This window comes from Natator depressus, chromosome 8 (genome assembly GCF_965152275.1).
Source record: "Natator depressus isolate rNatDep1 chromosome 8, rNatDep2.hap1, whole genome shotgun sequence".
NCBI lineage: Eukaryota > Metazoa > Chordata > Testudines > Cheloniidae > Natator > Natator depressus.
The window spans coordinates 12,038,557-12,059,841 of NC_134241.1; the positions used below are offsets into that span (position 1 = coordinate 12,038,557).

Consider the following 21,285-nt stretch of genomic DNA (forward strand, 5'->3'; position numbering starts at 1 on the left):
TAAACAATAGTATAAACAAAGCTTTTAATCTATTTATGTACTTATATGACACCCCTCCTCATGACTGTCATATTTAAGCATCAACATAAGGATAATTTCAAAGTTATGAAAACTACCTTGGCTATATTTTCCATTCAATAATAAAAGAGTTGCCTTTTCTCTATTTTCTGATAACTCACAATAAAAGTGGGATTTTTTTGTTAGGCTACAAATCTGCTGGCCCTTGCTTATAAAGAACACTTGGCCATTTATCACTAACAAATACAAGCATCAGTTTAGCAAATCCTGTACCGAAGAAAAAAATTAAGTCATATGGTGACATCCCTGCGGGGGTGAGGCGGTGGGGGGAGAAATCTGATGTAGTTTAGAGGTCTTTCCCCTCTCTCTCTCTTTAAAAAGAGCTGAAAATATATAATGTAGGGGGCAAAAGGAAAATAAGAATGGATTTAAAATATAATCCATATAATAAATGGCATAACATTTGCAGTATCAAATTTAGGTCATTTGAAAACATGAATGAAGTAAAGCAGAAGGAAAAGCAGCATCCCTACATTCACAAGAGATGAGTTAATCTATGGCCTTATTGAAAAGTAGCTCACAATACTGCCACTCCATCTTCTTTAGAAAGAAAACAACCAAGTTTCAGAATGGTGTAAAACAAGAATAAAACATTTGGTTTTAATGTATTGACTTTATTAATAAATATACATCCATATGGTGATGTAAATACAGATCATGAAGACTACTCCATTCCCATACACATAATTGCACATGAGTAGCTCAAGTTCATGGACATAAAAACAAACAGCATCTAAACAGGCTTTTTACAGCAGAGAACAGGGTGCTGATATTAGTTATTTATTGGGTAATTGACTCCTCCAAAATAACCTGTGGGAAAAGCAAACTGTGAAAGATTAAGGAATCAAAGTGGTCCAAATTACTACATGATATGCAAAAACTTCCTAACAATTTATCATATCATTATACTTTGCAAAAATTTTAAAACATAGATTTACCTACATGGGGAAAATAATTGCTAGAAAAAGGCTCTAGTGTGTCTACTAGAGTTCAAAAACACATTTAAGCAATTTTAAAATATATGTATTATAATAATAAAGGGAACAAACTTTTGTGATCGGAAATGAAGTTTGCAGTTCCAAGTTTTTATGCTTATGATCAACTGCTTTGTATTTTTAATTTTCTGTTGGAATAGCATTAAACTTGACTGTACATGTAATACAAAGAACAGCAGAATCACAGCTAAAGTAACCTTCAGACAAATAACCTTGAATTGCTCTGCCTTTTAAAGCTCTTCAAAATGGAAAAAAGTAGTGAAGTTCTGATCTCAATTACTTAATATGTTGCAGATAAAGGTAATTCTTTCCCCAAACATATCACTCCATTGACTAGGTTTGGTTTTGTCCTGATTGAATCCAAAGAAAACTTCCAGACAAAATGAAACTGTATTATTTCAGAACAAAGATGTTTAATGGGTCTTGATATATGAAGTTGTGTGATTAATTAAAAGCAAATACAATGTATAAAGAATGTGTTGTTTTAATGACAGAGCTAACAGTTGATATTTAAAAATTCCACTTTAGTATTAAAAGTTAGCCACCTTCTGATAGATATTTTTTCCTGCCAATATGTGCTGCTAGCATTCTGAAAATGTACAGTGCAAAACTTCAAAAATAGTAGCAAAATTATTGAATTCTAAAGTTTATGTAATTTTAATTAGAAATTGAATAGCAGTTACGGGATGTATTTTAAACAGTGGCCTTTGAGTTGTCTCCCTATTACTTAGGTTTCACTTATGTATAAATAAGACATTAGAAATGTGATATTTAAAAAAAAAAAGCATTAAAAACACAAACTTGACATATAGATCATTTTTCTCAACAGTGTTAATACATAACAGTAACCCTATCTTATGAAGAGCAGAATTGTTGTACATAATATAAAATTAGCGATTTACCTTACAAATAATGTTTTCATACTATAGTGGAAAAGGCCAGTTTTCCCATTGATAATATCAAAGTATAGGCATCAACATGCTGTTTCAGTGTTTGTCATGACAACAGACAGTGTTACAAAAAAAGCACAATATATTTTGTAGGTTATATATAATAGGAAAAGCAAAAACATTTGAAGATTCCATTCGTATTTCACTTTGACTTCTTGACTTCTCTCTCTCTTTCTCCCACAGCATGACACCAGTAAACTGCAGTTATGGATAAAATAAACCAGAATGAGGAAGTGCCCAGCATTGCACTTTCTGGTCTCATTGCCAAATCCAAGGTGCCAAGTGGCCCTTTACAGATGCCATGAACACATTTTTCTACTTTAGTTCATCCTTTCACAATTGACAGTGTTCATTCTTTTTACTGGGATTATATTTCATCTGATATTAATAAACACTATAATGAATATAAATTGTTTAGATGATTTCATTATTTCATCCACATACTTGAATACAAAATTCATTATTCTAGTAGAACAGTAATACATCTGCATTATCTCCTGACACACGGCACAGCACCATTGAGTAGATGCACAAGTGAGCAATGAAACGGGTGAACAGGATAAACAGAAGGAGGTAAGAAGTGGCGTTATGCAAAGGTACATTGGTGACATGCAACGTGTTCCTTGCCAGCGAGGTGTGAAACTCCTGTAGTTATTACATTCAGCTGAAGAAGACTGCTTTCCAGGAAGAGTTCAGGAAAGGGCTTAAAAGCAGCCTTTTGTTGAAAAATCATCTGATAAAACAGCCAATATAACACATATCCTGAGGGTGAATTAGCTCATGTTAGCTTTTTGTGTGTATCAGAAGTTACACCATTCTGAGAAAAATTACTAAGAGTGTCATATTTTTCAGTTTGTCGAGGAACAGAAAGTATAACTTGACTTTATAGCTTCAGCATGGAGAAACTATATTTTAGTAGCAGTTTAGCTGCCATTAGTTTACACATTGACTAAGGAGCCATCCAGTATTGTTGAGGTTCATTGTCTTAGTTGCCAGTGCATACATAGTCCCCCAATCACAATTCAACACACCTATTGTAAAGTACAGCATAAAGTCCAGCTCATTATGTGTTAGGCATCACTGGAACACCTGAAGGCTTGCTGCTTTTTTCCTGATAAAAAAGGTATGAAACATGACATCTGTTTCTTAAGTTGTCATTATTGAAATCAGAGTTCTCATCAAAATTACAGCAAGCCAGACTTTATCTTACAACAAAAAGTATTGGTACTGTTCATTTTCAACAAAAGCTATAATTAACCTGAAAGATTTCTGTTCCCAAAAATCTGCAAACACTATACAACTCCCACTGGTATTTGAAGCTACAAATTCAGTATAATTTTAAACTATATTTTAAACAATTTTTATGTAAACTTTCTTCCAGAATTAAAAGCTTTAACTCAAGCAAGAGATATTTAGAATAAATATAACAATATGCAATATTGAGGAATGTTATTTTCTAAGTATAGGTGGGTGTGTGCATATTACACACACATGCACACGCGCACTTTTTTAAACCAAACACACACAGTTGAAAATGGAACTGGTTAGATGCAGGAAAGGACTCAGTTTGAGTCAGAAAAAGATATTTATAGTTAACCAACATAGTTTTTCAACTTGCATGCATAGATTAATTCCTATGAAATGCTTTCTATCTGGGGTCTAGCAATTTGGTAAACTGCATCCTGTTTGAACCAGCTATACAGTTTGCTATTATGAATCATGAAAATGTTATCCTTTGGTAGATATATAAGCTTCCATAACTTAAATATAGTATAAATGTTAAACAATGGGATAACTGTATTCCTGCAAAAACTAAATCTGAAAAGCTGGCAACAGTGTAAAAACATTTAATCTATAAACACACTAAATTAGTACTTTAAAACTTATTAACTGCTGCCATCAAAGCACATACTGTGAAGGCAAAAAACAGCTTATATAGCTATTTACAGATTTAAGAACATACTGTTTAATATTACTGTCTATTCAGTTTGTTACTAGAATTAACAGTACTTATTTTGTAGTTATTTATAAAATATATCAGATTTTTAATTAATTATTTGCAGTTTGGTATATGCACTCTCAGGCATTTTTAAAATTATACAGCAGAATCCTGTAAGTAGCAGAACTACAAGATCTGCCATCACCTAAAGGCAAATTAGCTCATGTTTGTAAGGCGCTTTTGAAGATGTAAAGCGCTGCATAAATGTTTTTTATTATTATTACACATTTTCAAAAAATATTTTTGGAACATCAGTGAGACCTGACAATGCTACAGTAGAGCAAATAAAAACTGCCTGAAATTAGCACTTTAAAAAAAATAGTTTTTAAAGTTTCAAAATATTTATGAACAATTGAGGTCTGTTTCAGCTCTAGCAAAAGCGGAAAATTTAGTTTGCTCTCTATTCCCACCTATACAAAAAACCCACAGGCATTTCAAAACTGTAACAGAATTCTTACTTGTAAAATAGTGCAGAATTGTTTGTTTTGTTTCATCAATTATAAATTCTTCTGGACAAGATCTTTACTATGGCTTAGGCTCACTTCATAGCCAACAGCCAAATAATGTTTTCCTGCTTATTTCAATTTCTTGGTGCATAATCACACAATTAAATTTTCCAGAAGTAACTGTGAAGCTCAGGATATGAGTATTACTTTAAGGAAACACACAAGGGCATAATTTAAGAGTTTACTTATAAACCTATGTAAAAAACAAAAACAGAGCCATACCTATGCCCTTTCATGTTACATTAAAAATTAGTGGATTGCACGTTGGACATATGAACAAAAAATAAAATTTGGAAAGCCAAAGTTATAGAAATATTACATAAAAATGTGAGAAACATGCCAAGACTCAGCATTTCCTCATTAATCCTTTTTAAACTATCTAATTCCTTTATTTCACTCATTGGATTGTTTGACTTTGCTACTAGTTTCACCAGCAGCATGTACCCCTCTGTTATGCACCATAGGATAGGGAAAAGCTGCACTCCCACAAGTATAACTTAGATTTGCAAGCCGTGATAGAGCTTTAATGCTACCTGGAGGTCTGCCTGGGCTGACTTTGTATCCTGCAGCTTTAGTTGTACCCAAGGGTCTGCCTGGACTTGTTTTAAATCCAGCTGCTTTGGTGGTCCCAAGAGGTCGACCTGTGCTGGTTCGGTACCCCGCTGATTTTGTGGTCCCCGATGGCCTTCCACGTTTACCAGATCGGTTGAGGTTTTTCTTTTTCTTTAGTTCATCTTTTGTCTCTATATTCCTGACACTGGTGGCCTGCAAATGTGTTTCATTTAACGTGTCTTGTCTCTGGCATGCAATTGGTTTGTGGCTGACTGTGTGGCTGTATTTGCTTTGCTGTGTAGAATATAAGTCAAACTGATCAGTGGATCTCACATTGTCTTCGTTAAGGCAAGAACTCTTGCCAGTCCCACAGAAAGCTGTATTACTGCTGGCAACAGGATGCATCATTTTTCTACCAAAAATAAAAGACAAATATGTATAAATATATAACATGACATCATTTAACCAAAAACATTCTCTTTTCCAACAGCTATGAAGGTTCCCTAAAATTACCCTGAACTGGCTGGAATGCAAACCACCTAGGGAAACAAGATGTCTATCAACAGATTCAAAAAATCAAAGGTAGCATGACATTTAAAAAAAAAAAAAAATCTTTCGAACACATAAAATGATGTAAGAAGTGCATCAACAATAAAATTTAAATGATCTGGGCTTGAAATAGCCTCTCAACCACAGTGGAAGCTTTCCATGGTGAATCTAAGCTTTCATTTGGGGAAAACAATTCTAGCCACTTAGTTGCATCAATAACCTATCAAATGAAAAGCAATATAGTGTCATCTTCCTGATTCAGCAGATGGCTCCCAGTGCTTCTGCTGCTGCTTCTAAGTTTTCCATAACTGCTGCAGTGTGAAATTAACAATCAATTTCACTACTGCTATCCAGAACTTTGTGAAAAACATAAAATTGATAAGAATCCAGTCAATTTAATTCTGCTGCAAGCTAAGAAAGCTACAAACATCAGCTGAGGTAAGTACTTAAACTATTCACAGGCAAGAACTACCCTAAAACAAAGGATGTCAGCAAGTAGATTAGCAGAGACACTCTCTCCCTTCTGCCACTCCATTACCACTATCAAAGCAGGCAGCAGACTCTGGAACAGCAAGGGGAAACCAACAGAGAAAAAGATCACTCTCTCAATTCATTCAGGGGGCCTGAAGGATGCTGGAGCTTAAATTTATCCAACACCTACTAGCTTGAGCTAGCACCCTGCTAAAATGAATGTGGTCAGCTCACATCTCTCTAAGTCATGGTTTAAATTGGTTCCCTTTCAAACAGAGTTGGATGACACTTCAAAGTTTTTTATTTCACAACCAGAAGTAACTGTAAGCAGTAGGTGCTCAGCAGCTCTGAAAATCAGGCCAAAACCTGCCACGAACTATTCCATCCAAGTACACCTTAAGTTACCTTTCACAGCATCAAGAAAAATATTGGAACTTGAGAAATAAAACTTGCACAGCACAACTCCTCACTATACTTGGCATAGCTATTACATCTAAAAGCATCAAATTCACTCACACAAATTAAGAATTGAAACAAATAAAGCACACAATATGTAAGGTTCATAAAACTTCCAGAGAGAACTGTTATACAGAAGTCACCCAGCCAACCACGTCTTTCCTAAAGAGTAAAGTATAGATAGATACATTCATTTTAACATCTTTAAACAGTGACTTGAATTTTAAAATTAGTAATTTTGTTACTATACCTCAGATACATTATTGTAAGGTGCATGGAACTTGCACTGACATTAATGAGAGTTCCTTGTGTGCTGCAAAGGGAAAATATTCCCTATAACCATTAAAGAGCTGTTCATGGCTCATGGAAAACTCTTTTGAATATTCTAGTTGAACAAGTCTGCAAATATACCCTATTTTACCTGCCATCTTTCCATATGCTTTATAACATTCATGTGAAATAACATTTTCTTACCAAAAGACATAGGACCAGATCTGCTTTGCATCAAACCACTAGCAAAATCTGATGGGATAGAGCTGCCATAATCAGTCACGAGAGGATCAAGTCACTACAGAAGTAACAGCTCCTACACCATTATCCGTCTGTGCCCTAGCTGCTGACATAAGGGGCATGGCTAGGACACCCTTAGACTTCACTGATAATCAGCTGCAGCTTCAGCTTGGGGCTGTTGGCAGCCAACGTACCCTTTAAGCTGTTTTAACTTAGGCCTGGGAACCAGACCAGCACATAGCAGTCACAGGATAGAGAGAGTGCAATGGTCACATTAGTACACAGCCTATGCTGTGTAGTTCCTAAGCCATAGCTGATGATCTGGCACAGAATCTTTTGTTTATGAGATCCCAGTGGGTCACTTTGAAATTATAGTACTAGCAGAAGTACAGATCCTGCATAGGACTCCATCAGCACAGACCCCTGTAATATTGCAGAGTAGCACTGACTTCAACGGTGGGAATTTTTTTTATTTATTTCCCTCCTATAAACAAGGTTTTAGATGAGTAGCTAGTGATATTTTTAGATGAATGCCAAATCTAGCTCTCACCATCTCCAGTACTGCCAATTCCATAACCTTCTTTGGCAGCTTCTCCCATTTCTGAACAGTGCATCTAGTGATGCCAATTCTTCCTAAAATATTCTCTGGTGTAGCCCATCACTTCTTGTTCTGTCCTTGGCGATGGAAAATAATTGATTCCTATCATTTTTAGTACATCCCTTTAGTTATACGTAGGCAGCAAGCAGGTCTCTTTCTCTAAACTGAACATGCTTCAGTCTTATTTTTTCAAAGCTTTTATTATGTGTGCTTCTTTCCTCTGACCTTTCTTCAGTTTAACTCATCTTTTATTAAAACTTGATATCCCAAAATGAATGCACTGTGCCCCAACTCAGACTTAACCTGTGACTGGAACGGAACAGTTATCTTTATCTCCCCAACACTACTAAACACATGCCCAATACCCATAGTAATAAAAAATTCTGAGTAGTCTCTAATCAGCTATGTAGCCAGCTGAAAAAAGTATTTGTTAAATAAATGAATCTTTTTTCCATTATAAAACCCATTTTTCAGCAGTTTATAAAACAGCCATAAACATTTGATCCAAGCAGAAACATGGAATGCAAGGCCTCAGCCAAAGAGTGACAATTGATCATTTTTAACAATTTATTTTACTGGCTTTTAAAGGTACAAGGAGACCAAAGAAAAATATGTCTTACAGATTCATACATATTTGCACAAATCCCCATCAATACTGCAAAGCAATTGTGGCCTGTTATGTCAATCTGCAAATTAAGGGTTTATAGCATCCTGTACCTTTATGATGTACTGTAACAACTTCTTACATATCACGTTAAGAATTCACACATTAAAAGGAGTGACCCTTATGGTTCCAGAGATTTGCTTTAGATTTTTTTTTTTTTTAAATCAAACCAGCAGAAGAAAGTAATATCACAGCCAGATCTTCAGAAATAGCTTCATAGGGTAAAATCACCAAAAAGCGTATCAGCACTTTTTGTCTGCACATCACTTCAGTGCACTCTAATCCTAATTCAGGTACAAAAAGATATGCACCTGTCTACGATGTTCCAAATGGGTTGTCTATTGCCCAGCTGGTAGCACCCCTTTAAGGCCATGTCTACAACTGAGAATTGATCTATTTCTAATTGAGTTAAGCACGAACTGTTCAGTATATTCATATTAGCCAAGCTTATTTATATTTTGAATCACTGTAGTTTTGCCTCACTTCCACACTAGCACCATTTTACCCCTTTTCTGTTGTAATGCCTTCTAGATTCCTATCATGCAGATCCCAGCACAAATCTCAAGAGCAATGGATCCTGGGAGATTTGAAAAGGCCACCAGTGCACTCTTGGACAGCAGTGGAAGGACAATTTGAACCATTTTAGCACTGTCTACATGGAAGCTAAATTTATACAGGCTGAAACCATTCAGACTAAGACAGTATGTAACCGTGCTGGAAGCAAATCTAATCCAAACACTATCTGGAATACACAAACTATTTGGAGTACATGTACATAGTCATGAAGTGCCTTACAAGCATGACAAGGAGACCACAGTTTTCAGCATGGCAAATTTCTCCAGTGTACACTAGGTCAGTAGGCCTTTATGTTAAATATAGGGAAAAAAAGAAATATAATAAATGGCTTAGTGTAGCCAAACTTAAATAGTATCACACAATTGCTTGCAGGGTCTATTTACTGGCAGAAAGAGTTCACAACAATACAAAAGTTGAGTCTCTTTTCTCAGGGCTGACATCTCTCCCCAGCCACCTCTCTCCTTCAGAGGGCATAGCATTCATAGCAGTTGTAATCAGCTCCAGTTGGGGCATTTCCTGCTTCCTAATGCCTGCATTAACCCCTTTCTTACTTCTAAGGTGCATGGATATATAAACCTTATCACAGTGCATGTGTAAATATGTGAACATGATTTTACATGTGCAATACTTAAATATAGATGCAGTAATAATGTAGTTCAGCACATCCATGTATTAAATGGTTGTTATAACACAGATTCTCTGTGCACTATAATACAGATTTGTTGAGCAACATATGGTGGAGCAGTCATGAAACCATAGTTAAGGTTGCATTACAATTTCAGTTTCAAAGTAAGAATACCTAGTAATCCTGTGTTGTTTAGAAAAGGACAAAAAAAGTAAGATACAATTTGGGAAGGGCACGAATTTTTGGTGTGGTAATAACAGGTAAGTAGTTAAGTGTCTGTAAAAAGCAGTCAAAAATCTTCTGATTTTAACACAGTCTCACCTCTCTTTTGACTCTTCATTATAGTTTACATTACAGAATTTCCTGAGACTTCTCATGACATTTAATGCATGCATGAGGGTTCTGCAAATTCTCCTTTTGTGTCACCAAGTTGTATTAGTGTAATGGAAAGATAACACAAACAGCAAGCAAGCACACCATGCATACGATGCTAGATTTGTAAATGTTGATATAATAGCTGAGAACATTATCAGAGTAATAATCAACATTTTTCCTTCAATGTCTCATTTAAACATTGGCACACAGGCTCTAGCTTTCAGGAGGAGCTCATGGCTCTCCAGTCTGCATTAATGGCTGTGGAAGTATAACATTGTATAAGGGGACATGTTGGATACATGAGAGGGCATGCCAAAACATGTTACAAAGTATCTGAGGGAGCACACATAGGGACAGTTAGCTTTTGAATGGAGAAGCAATTAAGATAGAGCCAGCACGTCTAAGAAGCAGGCATCAGAATGGAAGGTGTGAAGGGCAATTAGTTAAGTTAACTGGAAGCTGTTAAAGAAGATTGTTAAGGGTGGCAGGTAATTGAAGATACGTGACTGGTCTCAGGGATCTCGAAGGGTGGTGACTAAAATCTTTTCTTCTTTTGTCTGTAACTTCTCTGTAACTTGTTCTCCAGCAAGCTGTATAAATTAAGAGACATAAGCCCCACTCGGGGGGCTCACTTCTAAATGTATTAGCAGAGCAGAGCAGCTTTGCTAATAAAACAGAGTGGTCTGATAAATTGTGAGTCTGAGTCAAACTTTGACATGGCCCAGTCACAGAGAAAACTGGCTTCAGCTGAGCAAGAGCAATGTCACACAAGGAATCGGACAGAATGACAGAACAGACACAATCATGCACAAGTGAGGCAGTCAGAGAGAGCACTGCCAGGCAAATAACCACCACCCCAAATTCCTAGCACCATTTTCCTTCTATTCAGGGTCTACCATCCCCTGCCAGCTGCATCCCCTCTCCACACAGGGAGCAACAAGGAGTCTTACCATGGCTTCCAACATCCACCTCTCTGCTGTAGTGTTGGAGTGGCTGGGGAGTTCTCACCCGCAAATATATACCACTAACATGTAAAATGCTGCAACTTCATCTTTGTGTACATACTTGCACTTACTTCTGACAAGTGATAAAATTCTCTAGAGACAAATGTTACCTGTCTATAATTGATGATGTCAGAATTGACACATGAGGAGCAAAGCGCAGATCACAGAGAATGTTTCAGAGTTCTTGCAAAAGGGAGGAGTCTGAAAAAAGGTGAGACAATCCAGTTAAAAACAGATGACAGGGATGTTTTTGGAATGCTTATTATTCTCTCTGTAGCGATCAATTTTTTCATCATGCTATGAAAAATTCAAGTAATAGTAAAGTTTACATTCCTTGTTTTTATTTGTACCATTTTCAATGAGATTTTTACAAAAATAAAAATGTTCAGCTGAAAGCTTTAATGAAATCTTAATTATGTTGTCACAACCATCTCTAGCATAACTCTACTGAGGTCTGAGTCAGAGGTTCACCTTACAGTGGGAATTACAAGAATGTTTTCTGTGTGTTGCATGTCTGTCCACAGAGTGGAAGTGACTTTGTTGGTAGAAGGATGTAGAGTATGAGTGAGTACTGGTCTACACACAAATTTGTATTGGTTTAGCAAAAGGTGTGATTTAAAACCCATTCAGTTAAACCCATGGAATTGTGTGTGTCGACACTCTTAAATCAATAAGAAAAGGAGTACTTGTGGCACCTTAGAGACTAACAAATTTATTTGAGCATAAGCTTTCGTGAGCTGTGGCTCACGAAAGCTTATGCTCAAATAAATTTGTTAGTCTCTGAGGTGCCACAAGTACTCCTTTTCTTTTTGCGAATACGGACTAACACGGCTGCTACTCTGAAACCTGTCTTAAATCAATGTAAACCTGGCTGCTATTGGTTTATCTTACACCTGTAAATTTAGATGAGCAAGGTAAACCAATATAAACAGTTGTAAACCAATATAAGTGCATCCTCACAAGAGTTTGAACCAATTTAATTAAATTGGCTTTTAAACCAATCTAACTTAAACGAGTGCAGCTTCTGTGTATAAACAAGCCACAAGAACAGTTAATATGAGAGATGGGTATTATGGTAGTGAAAAAATATTACTTTAGCTACTCATTTCCCTGCTTTTAGAGGTTTGTGTTGGTGTCACTTAAAAAACTTCTTCTTTCGTACGGTGATAGTCAAACAATGAAAGCAACGGCATGACTACAGCTGGATCTTAAGAAGCCTTTTATCCAGTCTAAAGAAGAGGGGGTAGCCATGTAAATGGCTGAGACACTTCCAAGAAGAGCATGGATTGGGCAATAGTCCATGATGTGTCTGACAGTTTGCATCTCACCACAGTCGCAGTTTGGTAATTCCCTTGCTTTCAATCTATGGAGTATGTGTATCTTCCATGTTAGATGCGGATACGGTTTAGAGCTGTCCATATGCACGTGGGGAAGAGAAGCTTGGCACTTGCACAGCTGGGTCATCGATTAGATTTTTGTTTGGTACATCAGCAGCCACCCAGGCTTTAGACCATCTTCTGCGAACATCCTTATCTTCCATAAGGAGGGCTGTGTCATGAGAGCAGAAATGTTTTCTTGATTTTAGTCAGTGGCGAGGGGGTGTTAAAAATTATAACTGGTTGTAAACAACAGGGGTTTTATGGTAATTTCTTTTTTTTAATAGATGTTGCTGCGGCAGAAGGCAGAGAACAACAGGCCAAAGGATTTGGAAAAAGAGGAATGGGTGGCCTAGGGAACTCCTCTATAGCGGAGCATGGGAGCTCTACGTGCAACACAGGAGCCAAGGAATAAGATCTTCTTCCCTGGAACTTGCAAGGCATTTCTGAGGGGGACGCCTATGAATCTTGGGGACAGTAGCAGGTCCGAGCAGGACAAGATAAACCCTTAATGGCAATCTCAGTAATGTTAAAGCAGATTAACTTCCCAAATACTTTGAATGTTTAACAGTAAAATGTGCTGATCTGTTATTACAAAGCATAAAATCATAGAAATGTAGGGCTGGAAGGGCTCTCAAAAAGTAATCCCGTCCAGCCACCTGCACTGAGGCAGGACCAACAAAAACTCCAACACCATCCCTAACAGATGTTTGTCCAACCTGTTTTTAAAAACTTCCAGTGATGGGGATTCCACAACCTCCCTCGGAAGTCTATTCCCAAGCTTAACTATCCTTATAGTTGGAAAGATTTTTCCTAATAGCTAACCTAACTCTTCCATACTTCTTATCCTACCTTCAGAGGACATGGAGAACAATTGATCACTCTTCTCTTTATAACAGCCATTAACATATTTGAATACTATCATGTCTCCTCTCATTCTTCTTTTCTCAAGACTATACATGTCCAATTATTTTAATCTTTTTTAATAGGTCACGTTTTCTAAATTTTGTATCATTTTTGTTGCTCTCCTCTGGATTCTCTCCCATTTATCCACATCTTTCCTAGAATTGGACACAGTACTCCAGCTGATGCGTCACCAGGGCCAAGCAGAGGGGGACAATTACCTCCAGTATCTTACATACAACACTCCTGTTAATACATCCCAGAATATTATTTTTTTGCAACTGCATCACATTGTTGACTAATAATCAATTTGTAATCCACTATAACCCCACATCCTTTTCAGCAGTACTGCCACTTAGTCAATTATTCCCCATTTTGTAGTTGTGCATTTGGTTTTTCCTTCTTAAATGAAGCACTTGTATTAATCTTTATTGAATTTCATCTTGTTGAATTCAGACCAATTCAATTTGTCAAGGTCATTTTGAATTCTAATCCTGTCCTCCAAAGTACTTGCAACCCCTTCCAACTCGTTGTCTTCTGCAAATTTTTATAAGCATACTCTCAGTTCCATTATCCAAGTCATTAATGAAAATGGTCCACACCCAGGACCAACCCTTGAGGGACCCCACTAGATACACCCTCCACGCATGACAGCAAACCACTGATAACTACTCTTTGAGTATGGTCTTTCAATCAGTCAGGCACCCACCATTTAATAATTTCATCTACACCATATTTTCCTAGTTTTCTATGGACATGTGAATGTCATGTGGGACTGTGTCAAAAGCCTTACTAAAATCAAGATATATCACATCTTCTGCTTCCCCTTATCCACTAGACCAGCAACCCTGTCAACAAAGGAAATTAGATTGACTTGGCATGATTTGTTCTTGACAAATCAATGCTGGCTATTCCTTATCACCCTATCATCCTCCATGTGCTTACAAATTGATGGTTTAATAATTTGAGGTTGCCACTAAGGTTTTGCATTAGAATGCAAGTTTGATAAAGTTGGGTACATATTGCTTTTTGGGATTTGCTGGAGAAGGAAGTGAAAGCCTTATGGAATGTTACCAACTGTGACCCAGGAATCTCTTAGTACTGACAGGCAGAGGGCACAGGGGGTGCAGAGTGTTTTATAGGGATATCTGAGGGCAGGTTTATGCATAATAATTCATAAAAGCATGGCATGTGAGGTCCCTGAGAGCCAGTAGCCCACTGAACATACTAATCACTGCAAAACATATGTATGCATAATATTTAAAGAGTTGTGTCAGTACTGAAAATTATGTTTTGAAGGCAGGTAACTCAGAAGTGACACGGCTCAGACAGGTTCCTTTTAAGCAGATGGTAACAGACACTTATCTGTGTGTCTGGCTGTGTATTAGGCATTATACATCTCTCAGTGGATGCTTGCTTGCATATTGAGCCAAATGTTAATCAAGAGATTGCATAATTTTCAAGAGACGAAATTTACAGGGAGAAAAACAGCAAGAGGGGATCTTGTTGACAAATAAAGACAATGGATTGTTGGAGTATATTTAGAGGTGGATCCTTCACTGAGGAGGCAAGCTAATAGTGTGTCTGTCTTATGAATGGAGGGTGACAGGCAGCGAAGTCTCGCTATAAAATGTTGGAAGGACTTGAGCACTGCTCTATAAGACATGAAAGTATCTAGTTAAGTCAGTCTAGGTCATAGAAGGCATATTATGATTTCATTTATATGTAACCATTTTCAGTACTTCCACTTTCTATTACTTAAATCTCTATGTTACTTGTTTTCACAATAAATGTACCTAAGTACTGTGTGTTAAGCAGAGTGGTGACCTGAGGAATAACTGGTAATCTGGGGTGTACTGAGAGTGTCCAGTGGAACAGGGGCTAGAGACACTAAGTAGATGCCCAGAGGTGGATGGACAGGGTACATTCTGATGAAACCTGAACTATCACAGTTTTTGTTTGTGTTAATATAACCTTATGCTTTAAGCTTAGAGCTACTGGGACCTCTCTTTCACCCCTACGGTCCACCCGACAAGATGATGGAAACTGTGCTAACCCTATGTTTAAATCAGCTTCTAAGTTCAAAGAGACAGAGAGGGTATTTTTAAAGAATAATGCTAGCCAAGCCATGTTACAGACAAACCACTTAGGTTATGTCTGCACTCATGCTGTGTTTGATGACAGTTGTCAAACACCATGCCCTCTACTCCCTCCTTAACCATGGGTTAGGCTGCTTTTGTGGACAGGGCCAAAAGATGTTCAACACCAGAAGTGGAAAGCATGAATAACCACTAATAATCAGTTGATCATAATTTCTTTCAATGTGTATTGAACGTGGCTCAATTTATCTACATTAATGGGACAACTATTTCCAACACAGAAAGTGGAGTCCTGTCCACAGTAGGGAGATTTCCCCCTAATGTTAACACCAGTTCAGCTCCACCAGTGGTAACAATATAAAATGGAAGTTGTACTGTTGACTCACAGATGGTGTTTTTAACAATATTGATAAGACCCATTCTGAAGAGGTTTACCTGACGCAGAGTTAAAAATTATGACAATAACTGGTAGCGCATCTACACTATGGCTCTCACCACTCTGAGCACCATTAGGGTTGAAGTTGTGTTGAGAAAAATGAGACATTTTAAAAAATGGTCCTAGTATCCTTGCTATAATTGTGCTAGAAATAATGTTTAAACATAACTAATCGTATTTTCTGAAATCTCCTGCTACTGAATTACCAGCTCCATTGGTGGCTATCACTGTGATAGAGCTAGTGCAGACTTGGCACCAGCATTATATCATCTCGTCATCTAACCTTGATTAGAACAAGTCTGCACGATGTGATAATAAAAATGCCAGAAGTCACCAGTGTTCTATCTGCACTAGTATTCCCAACTGTCGCTACTACGGTGAAGCTGCAACAGTGGAAGAGCAAGGTAGAGTGTTTGTAAAGTCTAGTGTATACAAGGCCATACCATGGACAGTACTGGTATGGTGCGGAGTGTGAAGCTACAATGTTATGGAATGCAGGTTCCCAAATGTGCCACAAATTACTACTGGAGGAGCACATTTTACCTTTGAACTGCCAAAAGAAGCAACACACATGCTATATTGTTTTTACTGCTTCACCAAAGGATACAAACAATGAGAGATACACGGGCAGTACAACATCTATAAAATGAACTATATCCACAAATAAAAAGAACAGTACAAATACCTAAAAAAAGTTAATATTTATCAACTCAATCTGTACAAATTAACTCTTGTGAAATTAAGACCTTGTTTGTTTTTTAAAACACTAAGTGCTTACTTTTGCAACATGTAAATAAAGCTTTAAAAATAAAGTTTATAAAAAGAAACATTCACCTAATCTTGAATATTCCAGTGAATTAAATAGATTTATCTCAATTATGTACCCAGCAAAATAGACAGAGCATAAATAACCAAATACCTATGTATCTATCTTTTATTCAATACTCCATTAAAGTACATTCACCTGCAAAAAAAAACAAACAAAAAAAAACCCAGTACAATTGTCCAGTTTTTTAATATTAAATTTGAGAAACATGCCTAGTCTGTTAAATGGGTAGAGAGAGCTTTCACTCTGAGATTTTATTAAAGCAACATATTATAGGTGTTCTGATGACTATATTACCATATAATGTCTCTTTAAACAAAAGCTAACTGTTGTAACAATTCTTTGGGTTTTTTTTTTGTTTCTGACATTTACATAACAAGGATTTGTATATTTGTTGAAACTTCCTAAATAAATTAAATATGCACAAGCTACCTGTAAATCCTAATCTCCAACACCAGCAAACTTTGCATGTAGTTTTTCGAAGTCCTATCAGCATTTCTACAACACACACCACCAAGACACCTAAACAGACATGCAAAGTACAGTCTACTTCTGAAGCTAGATAAGAGTTTCCCAAACTGCAGTCATGAAGCATTTCCTGGTGACCCATAGCAAGTAGACTGGTCACATAGTATGGCTTTTTATTTTGCACTTGCTAAATTATATTTTTAAAATCTAAACAAATATTAAATAATTCCTAGTATTTCCCCTCTATATAGACAATTGTTATAGATGCCACAAGGATGTCAAGACACTGTGAATGACAGGAGAGTTAGTGTGGATGCCTGACTTGGAATAAAGCGGTCTATTTAACTCTCTTTGCACTAAGAAGTGCTCTATGAAATTGTTCAGAGGTTCCTGAACCAAAACAAGGTACCACAGATAAATTAGAATTGTGATCCTTGGCTTGATGACACAGAGCCAGCTACTGCAACCCTTCCTCATAGTGAATGGCACTTACACAAGTAGCCTCACTGACTTCAATGGAGCTACTTACTCAAGCACCATGCATTAGGATTAAAGGTTGCAGCAGCCCTGCATTACCAAGCCAAGTCATAATTTACCTAGGATAGCATGTGTTAGGTTTAAAGTCCACTTGTTAGGCATATTTAACAATTGCCACTTGGATCCTTACACAGAAACACAAACACACACATCTATCTGAAGAACAATAAAAAATAATAAACTGGAGTAAGAGACCCTTTGACCCTTGTATACTGAGGAACCAGTTGTAACATATTCATTTATTTTTCTAATCATCTTAAACTAATCTAGGGTCACACTCCAAAAGCAACTTCTTGCTACTTCTGTATTTTGTGGAGAGTTAGAGAGAGCAAAATCATAGTATTATTCCCCTTTAAATATATGCCCAGTGATAAACACATGTAAAATAAACAATCAAGACATAAATATCCACTAGCTAACTGCACTGAAAGTGTTATATACTATTAAGTACACACTAAAGGAAATAAATAGGTACTATTTATATGCACTAATGGAAATGTGCATTATTTGCATGCATTACAATAGTACAGTATATACTAATAAACATGCACAAAAGAAAATGATCAGAGACAATGTAGATGCACTCAAATGATGTGATAATGAAAATGTGCACTATTCATGTATATTAAACAATATGCCCTAATAAATATGCACTGTTTATATGCATTAAAATTCCATGCACTAATTGAACTATGCACTAAATGGAAAGTTCAAAAAATGTGAATTAAAAAGAATATGAACTAAAGAGAACAAACAGATGATTTCAAGGCACTACAAAGACTCTGTACTAAGACAACATGATGTTCAGCTCTCCCTGCTGCTTAGAGGCCAGAGAAGTGGGCAACAAACAAGAGGGGGAACAGGTTGCACAGCTGCCCCCACCCTGTGGGCATCTGAGTTGGGGTGTTCCTCCTTGCACTATTTGCAGGAGAGGTTGTCCAACTGCTACCCCAACCTCCAGGGGAGCTGAGGGATGCCCAGCTGCCACCTCCCTGGGGCACTGATAGAAGGAGATGGGGAGCCCAGCTCTATCACCTCCCCCTCATGGGCACAGAGATAGATATGTGTTTAGAGGAGTTCCCAGCTCTGTCACCTTGTCCCTGGAGAATTGAGGAAGTAGATGAGGGGCAACTTTACTCAAGTCTGTCACTTCCCCACATCCCACAGAGAAAGGAGACCTGGGAGAGTGGTGTTAACCATGTTGCCCCAGGGCAATAAGGGAGATGGGGGGCCCTGTTCTGCCTGTCCCCACCCCCCCAGCACTGAGGGAGGAGATTGGGGGGGCCCTGCACCACCTGTCCCTGCCCCCCCAGCACTGAGGGAGGAAATTGGGGGGGCTCTGCCCTGCCTGTCTCCGCCCCCCGGCACTGATGGAGGAAATGGGAGGGCATTGCTCCGCCTGTCTCCGCCCCCCGGCACTGATGGAGGAAATGGGAGGGCATTGCTCCGCCTGTCTCCGCCCCCCGGCACTGATGGAGGAAATGGGGGGGCTTTGCTCCGCCTGTCCCCCTTCCCCCCGATCACTGAGGGAAGAGATGGGGGGGTGGCCCTGCTCCGCCTCCCCCCCCGGCGCCCAGGGAAGAGATGGGGGGCCCTGCTCCGCCTGTCCCCCTTCCCCCCGAATCACTGAGGGAAGAGATGGGGGGGTGGCCCTGCTCCGCCTGTCCCCCTTCCCCCCGAATCACTGAGGGAGGACATGGGGGGGTGGCCCTGCTCCGCCTGTCCCCCTTCCCCCCGAATCACTGAGGGAGGACATGGGGGGGTGGCCCTGCTCCGCCTGTCCCCCGTCCCCCCGAATCACTGAGGGAGGACATGGGGGGGGTGGCCCTGCTCCGCCTGTCCCCCGTCCCCCCGAATCACTGAGGGAGGACATGGGGGGGGGGCCTGCTCCGCCTGCCCCCCTTCCCCCCGGCGCTCAGGGAGGGCATGGGGGGGGGGGCCTGCTCCGCCTGCCCCCCTTCCCCCCGGCGCTCAGGGAGGGCATGGGGGGGGGGGCCTGCTCCGCCTGCCCCCCTTCCCCCCGGCGCTCAGGGAGGGCATGGGGGGGGGGGCCTGCTCCGCCTGCCCCCCTTCCCCCCGGCGCTCAGGGAGGACATGGGGGGGGGGCCTGCTCCGCCTGCCCCCCTTCCCCCCGGCGCTCAGGGAGGACATGGGGGGGGGGGCCTGCTCCGCCTGCCCCCCTTCCCCCCGGCGCTCAGGGAGGACATGGGGGGGGGGGCCTGCTCCGCCTGCCCCCCTTCCCCCCGGCGCTCAGGGAGGACATGGGGGGGGGGGCCTGCTCCGCCTGCCCCCCTTCCCCCCGGCGCTCAGGGAGGACATGGGGGGGGGGGCCTGCTCCGCCTGCCCCCCTTCCCCCCGGCGCTCAGGGAGGACATGGGGGGGGGGGCCTGCTCCGCCTGCCCCCCTTCCCCCCGGCGCTCAGGGAGGACATGGGGGGGGGGGCCTGCTCCGCCTGCCCCCCTTCCCCCCGGCGCTCAGGGAGGACATGGGGGGGGGGGCCCTGCTCCGCCTGCCCCCCTTCCCCCCGGCGCTCAGGGAGGACATGGGGGGGGGGCCCTGCTCCGCCTGCCCCCCTTCCCCCCGGCGCTCAGGGAGGACATGGGGGGGGGGCCCTGCTCCGCCTGCCCCCCTTCCCCCCGGCGCTCAGGGAGGACATGGGGGGGGGGGCCTGCTCCGCCTGCCCCCCTTCCCCCCGGCGCTCAGGGAGGACATGGGGGGGGGGGCCTGCTCCGCCTGCCCCCCTTCCCCCCGGCGCTCAGGGAGGACATGGGGGGGGGGGCCTGCTCCGCCTGCCCCCCTTCCCCCCGGCGCTCAGGGAGGACATGGGGGGGGGGGCCTGCTCCGCCTGCCCCCCTTCCCCCCGGCGCTCAGGGAGGACATGGGGGGGGGGGCCTGCTCCGCCTGCCCCCCTTCCCCCCGGCGCTCAGGGAGGACATGGGGGGGGGGCCTGCTCCGCCTGCCCCCCTTCCCCCCGGCGCTCAGGGAGGACATGGGGGGGGGGGCCTGCTCCGCCTGCCCCCCTTCCCCCCGGCGCTCAGGGAGGACATGGGGGGGGCCCTGCTCCGCCTCCCCCCCCCCCCGGCGCTCAGGGAGGACATGGGGGGGGGGCCCTGCTCCGCCTCCCCCCCCCAGCGCTTAGGGAGGACATGGGAGGGGGCCCTGCTCCGCCTGCCCCCCCCCGGCGCTCAGGGAGGAGCTGCCTGCGGCCCCCGCCGGGCCCGGAGAAGGGGCTCCCATCCCTCCCGAGTGGGTGGGTGCCTGCTGACCGAGGCTCCATCTTGCCCGCCCGCTCGCCACTTCCTCCCGGGGCTCGGCCCGGACCTACCCGCGGGGCTGCCCAGATCGCGGCGCCTCCCCTCCTCGGCTCCCGGTGTCGGAAAGGCCCGGGTAGGACGAGTCCGTGCGGCCCCCTCCCCCCAGCACACAGCGACCGGGCCCGGCCGCGCGGCTGCAAGCAGCGGGCGGGGAGCGGCGCTGCGGCGTGCGCGAGCGGGCGGGGAGCGGGACGCGCTCCCGACAGGAGGGGGCGAGCGAGCCTGGCGGCGGAGTGGGGAAGTGGGCGCGCGCGGGGGCGGTTAACGGAAGGCGGCGGGGTGGCGGAGGGGGAACAAGCGCCGTGGGGAGAGCCTGGGGCCGGGGCAGGGGCAGAGAGACACAGTGGGGTAGTAGATGGAGGGCGAAGTAGTGTGGGGATGGGGGAGGTCCTAGAAGGGAAAGGGCGCAGTGGGGAAG

General features: G+C 41.8%; 1 protein-coding gene across 4 annotated transcripts; it reads right to left on the reverse strand.

The window, feature by feature from the left end:
• Positions 1 to 677: 677 nt before the first annotated feature.
• Positions 678 to 21,038, reverse strand: C8H5orf24 (chromosome 8 C5orf24 homolog). Of its 4 annotated transcripts, XM_074960427.1 has the most exons (4): positions 20,879 to 21,038; positions 11,019 to 11,109; positions 5,062 to 5,492; positions 678 to 3,134 (listed from the first exon to the last, which is right to left on the reverse strand). In XM_074960427.1, the coding sequence occupies exons 3-4, from the start codon at positions 5,486 to 5,488 to the stop codon at positions 3,094 to 3,096; spliced, it is 468 nt and encodes a 155-aa protein (XP_074816528.1). In that variant the 5' UTR covers positions 5,489 to 5,492; positions 11,019 to 11,109; positions 20,879 to 21,038; the 3' UTR covers positions 678 to 3,093. The 4 variants fall into 4 exon arrangements, with proteins under 4 accessions (XP_074816528.1, XP_074816525.1, XP_074816526.1 ...); XM_074960424.1 differs by having other exon boundaries at positions 678 to 5,492; XM_074960425.1 differs by lacking the exon at positions 20,879 to 21,038 and adding an exon at positions 12,237 to 12,392 and having other exon boundaries at positions 678 to 5,492.
• Between the last annotated feature and the right edge of the window lie 247 nt (positions 21,039 to 21,285).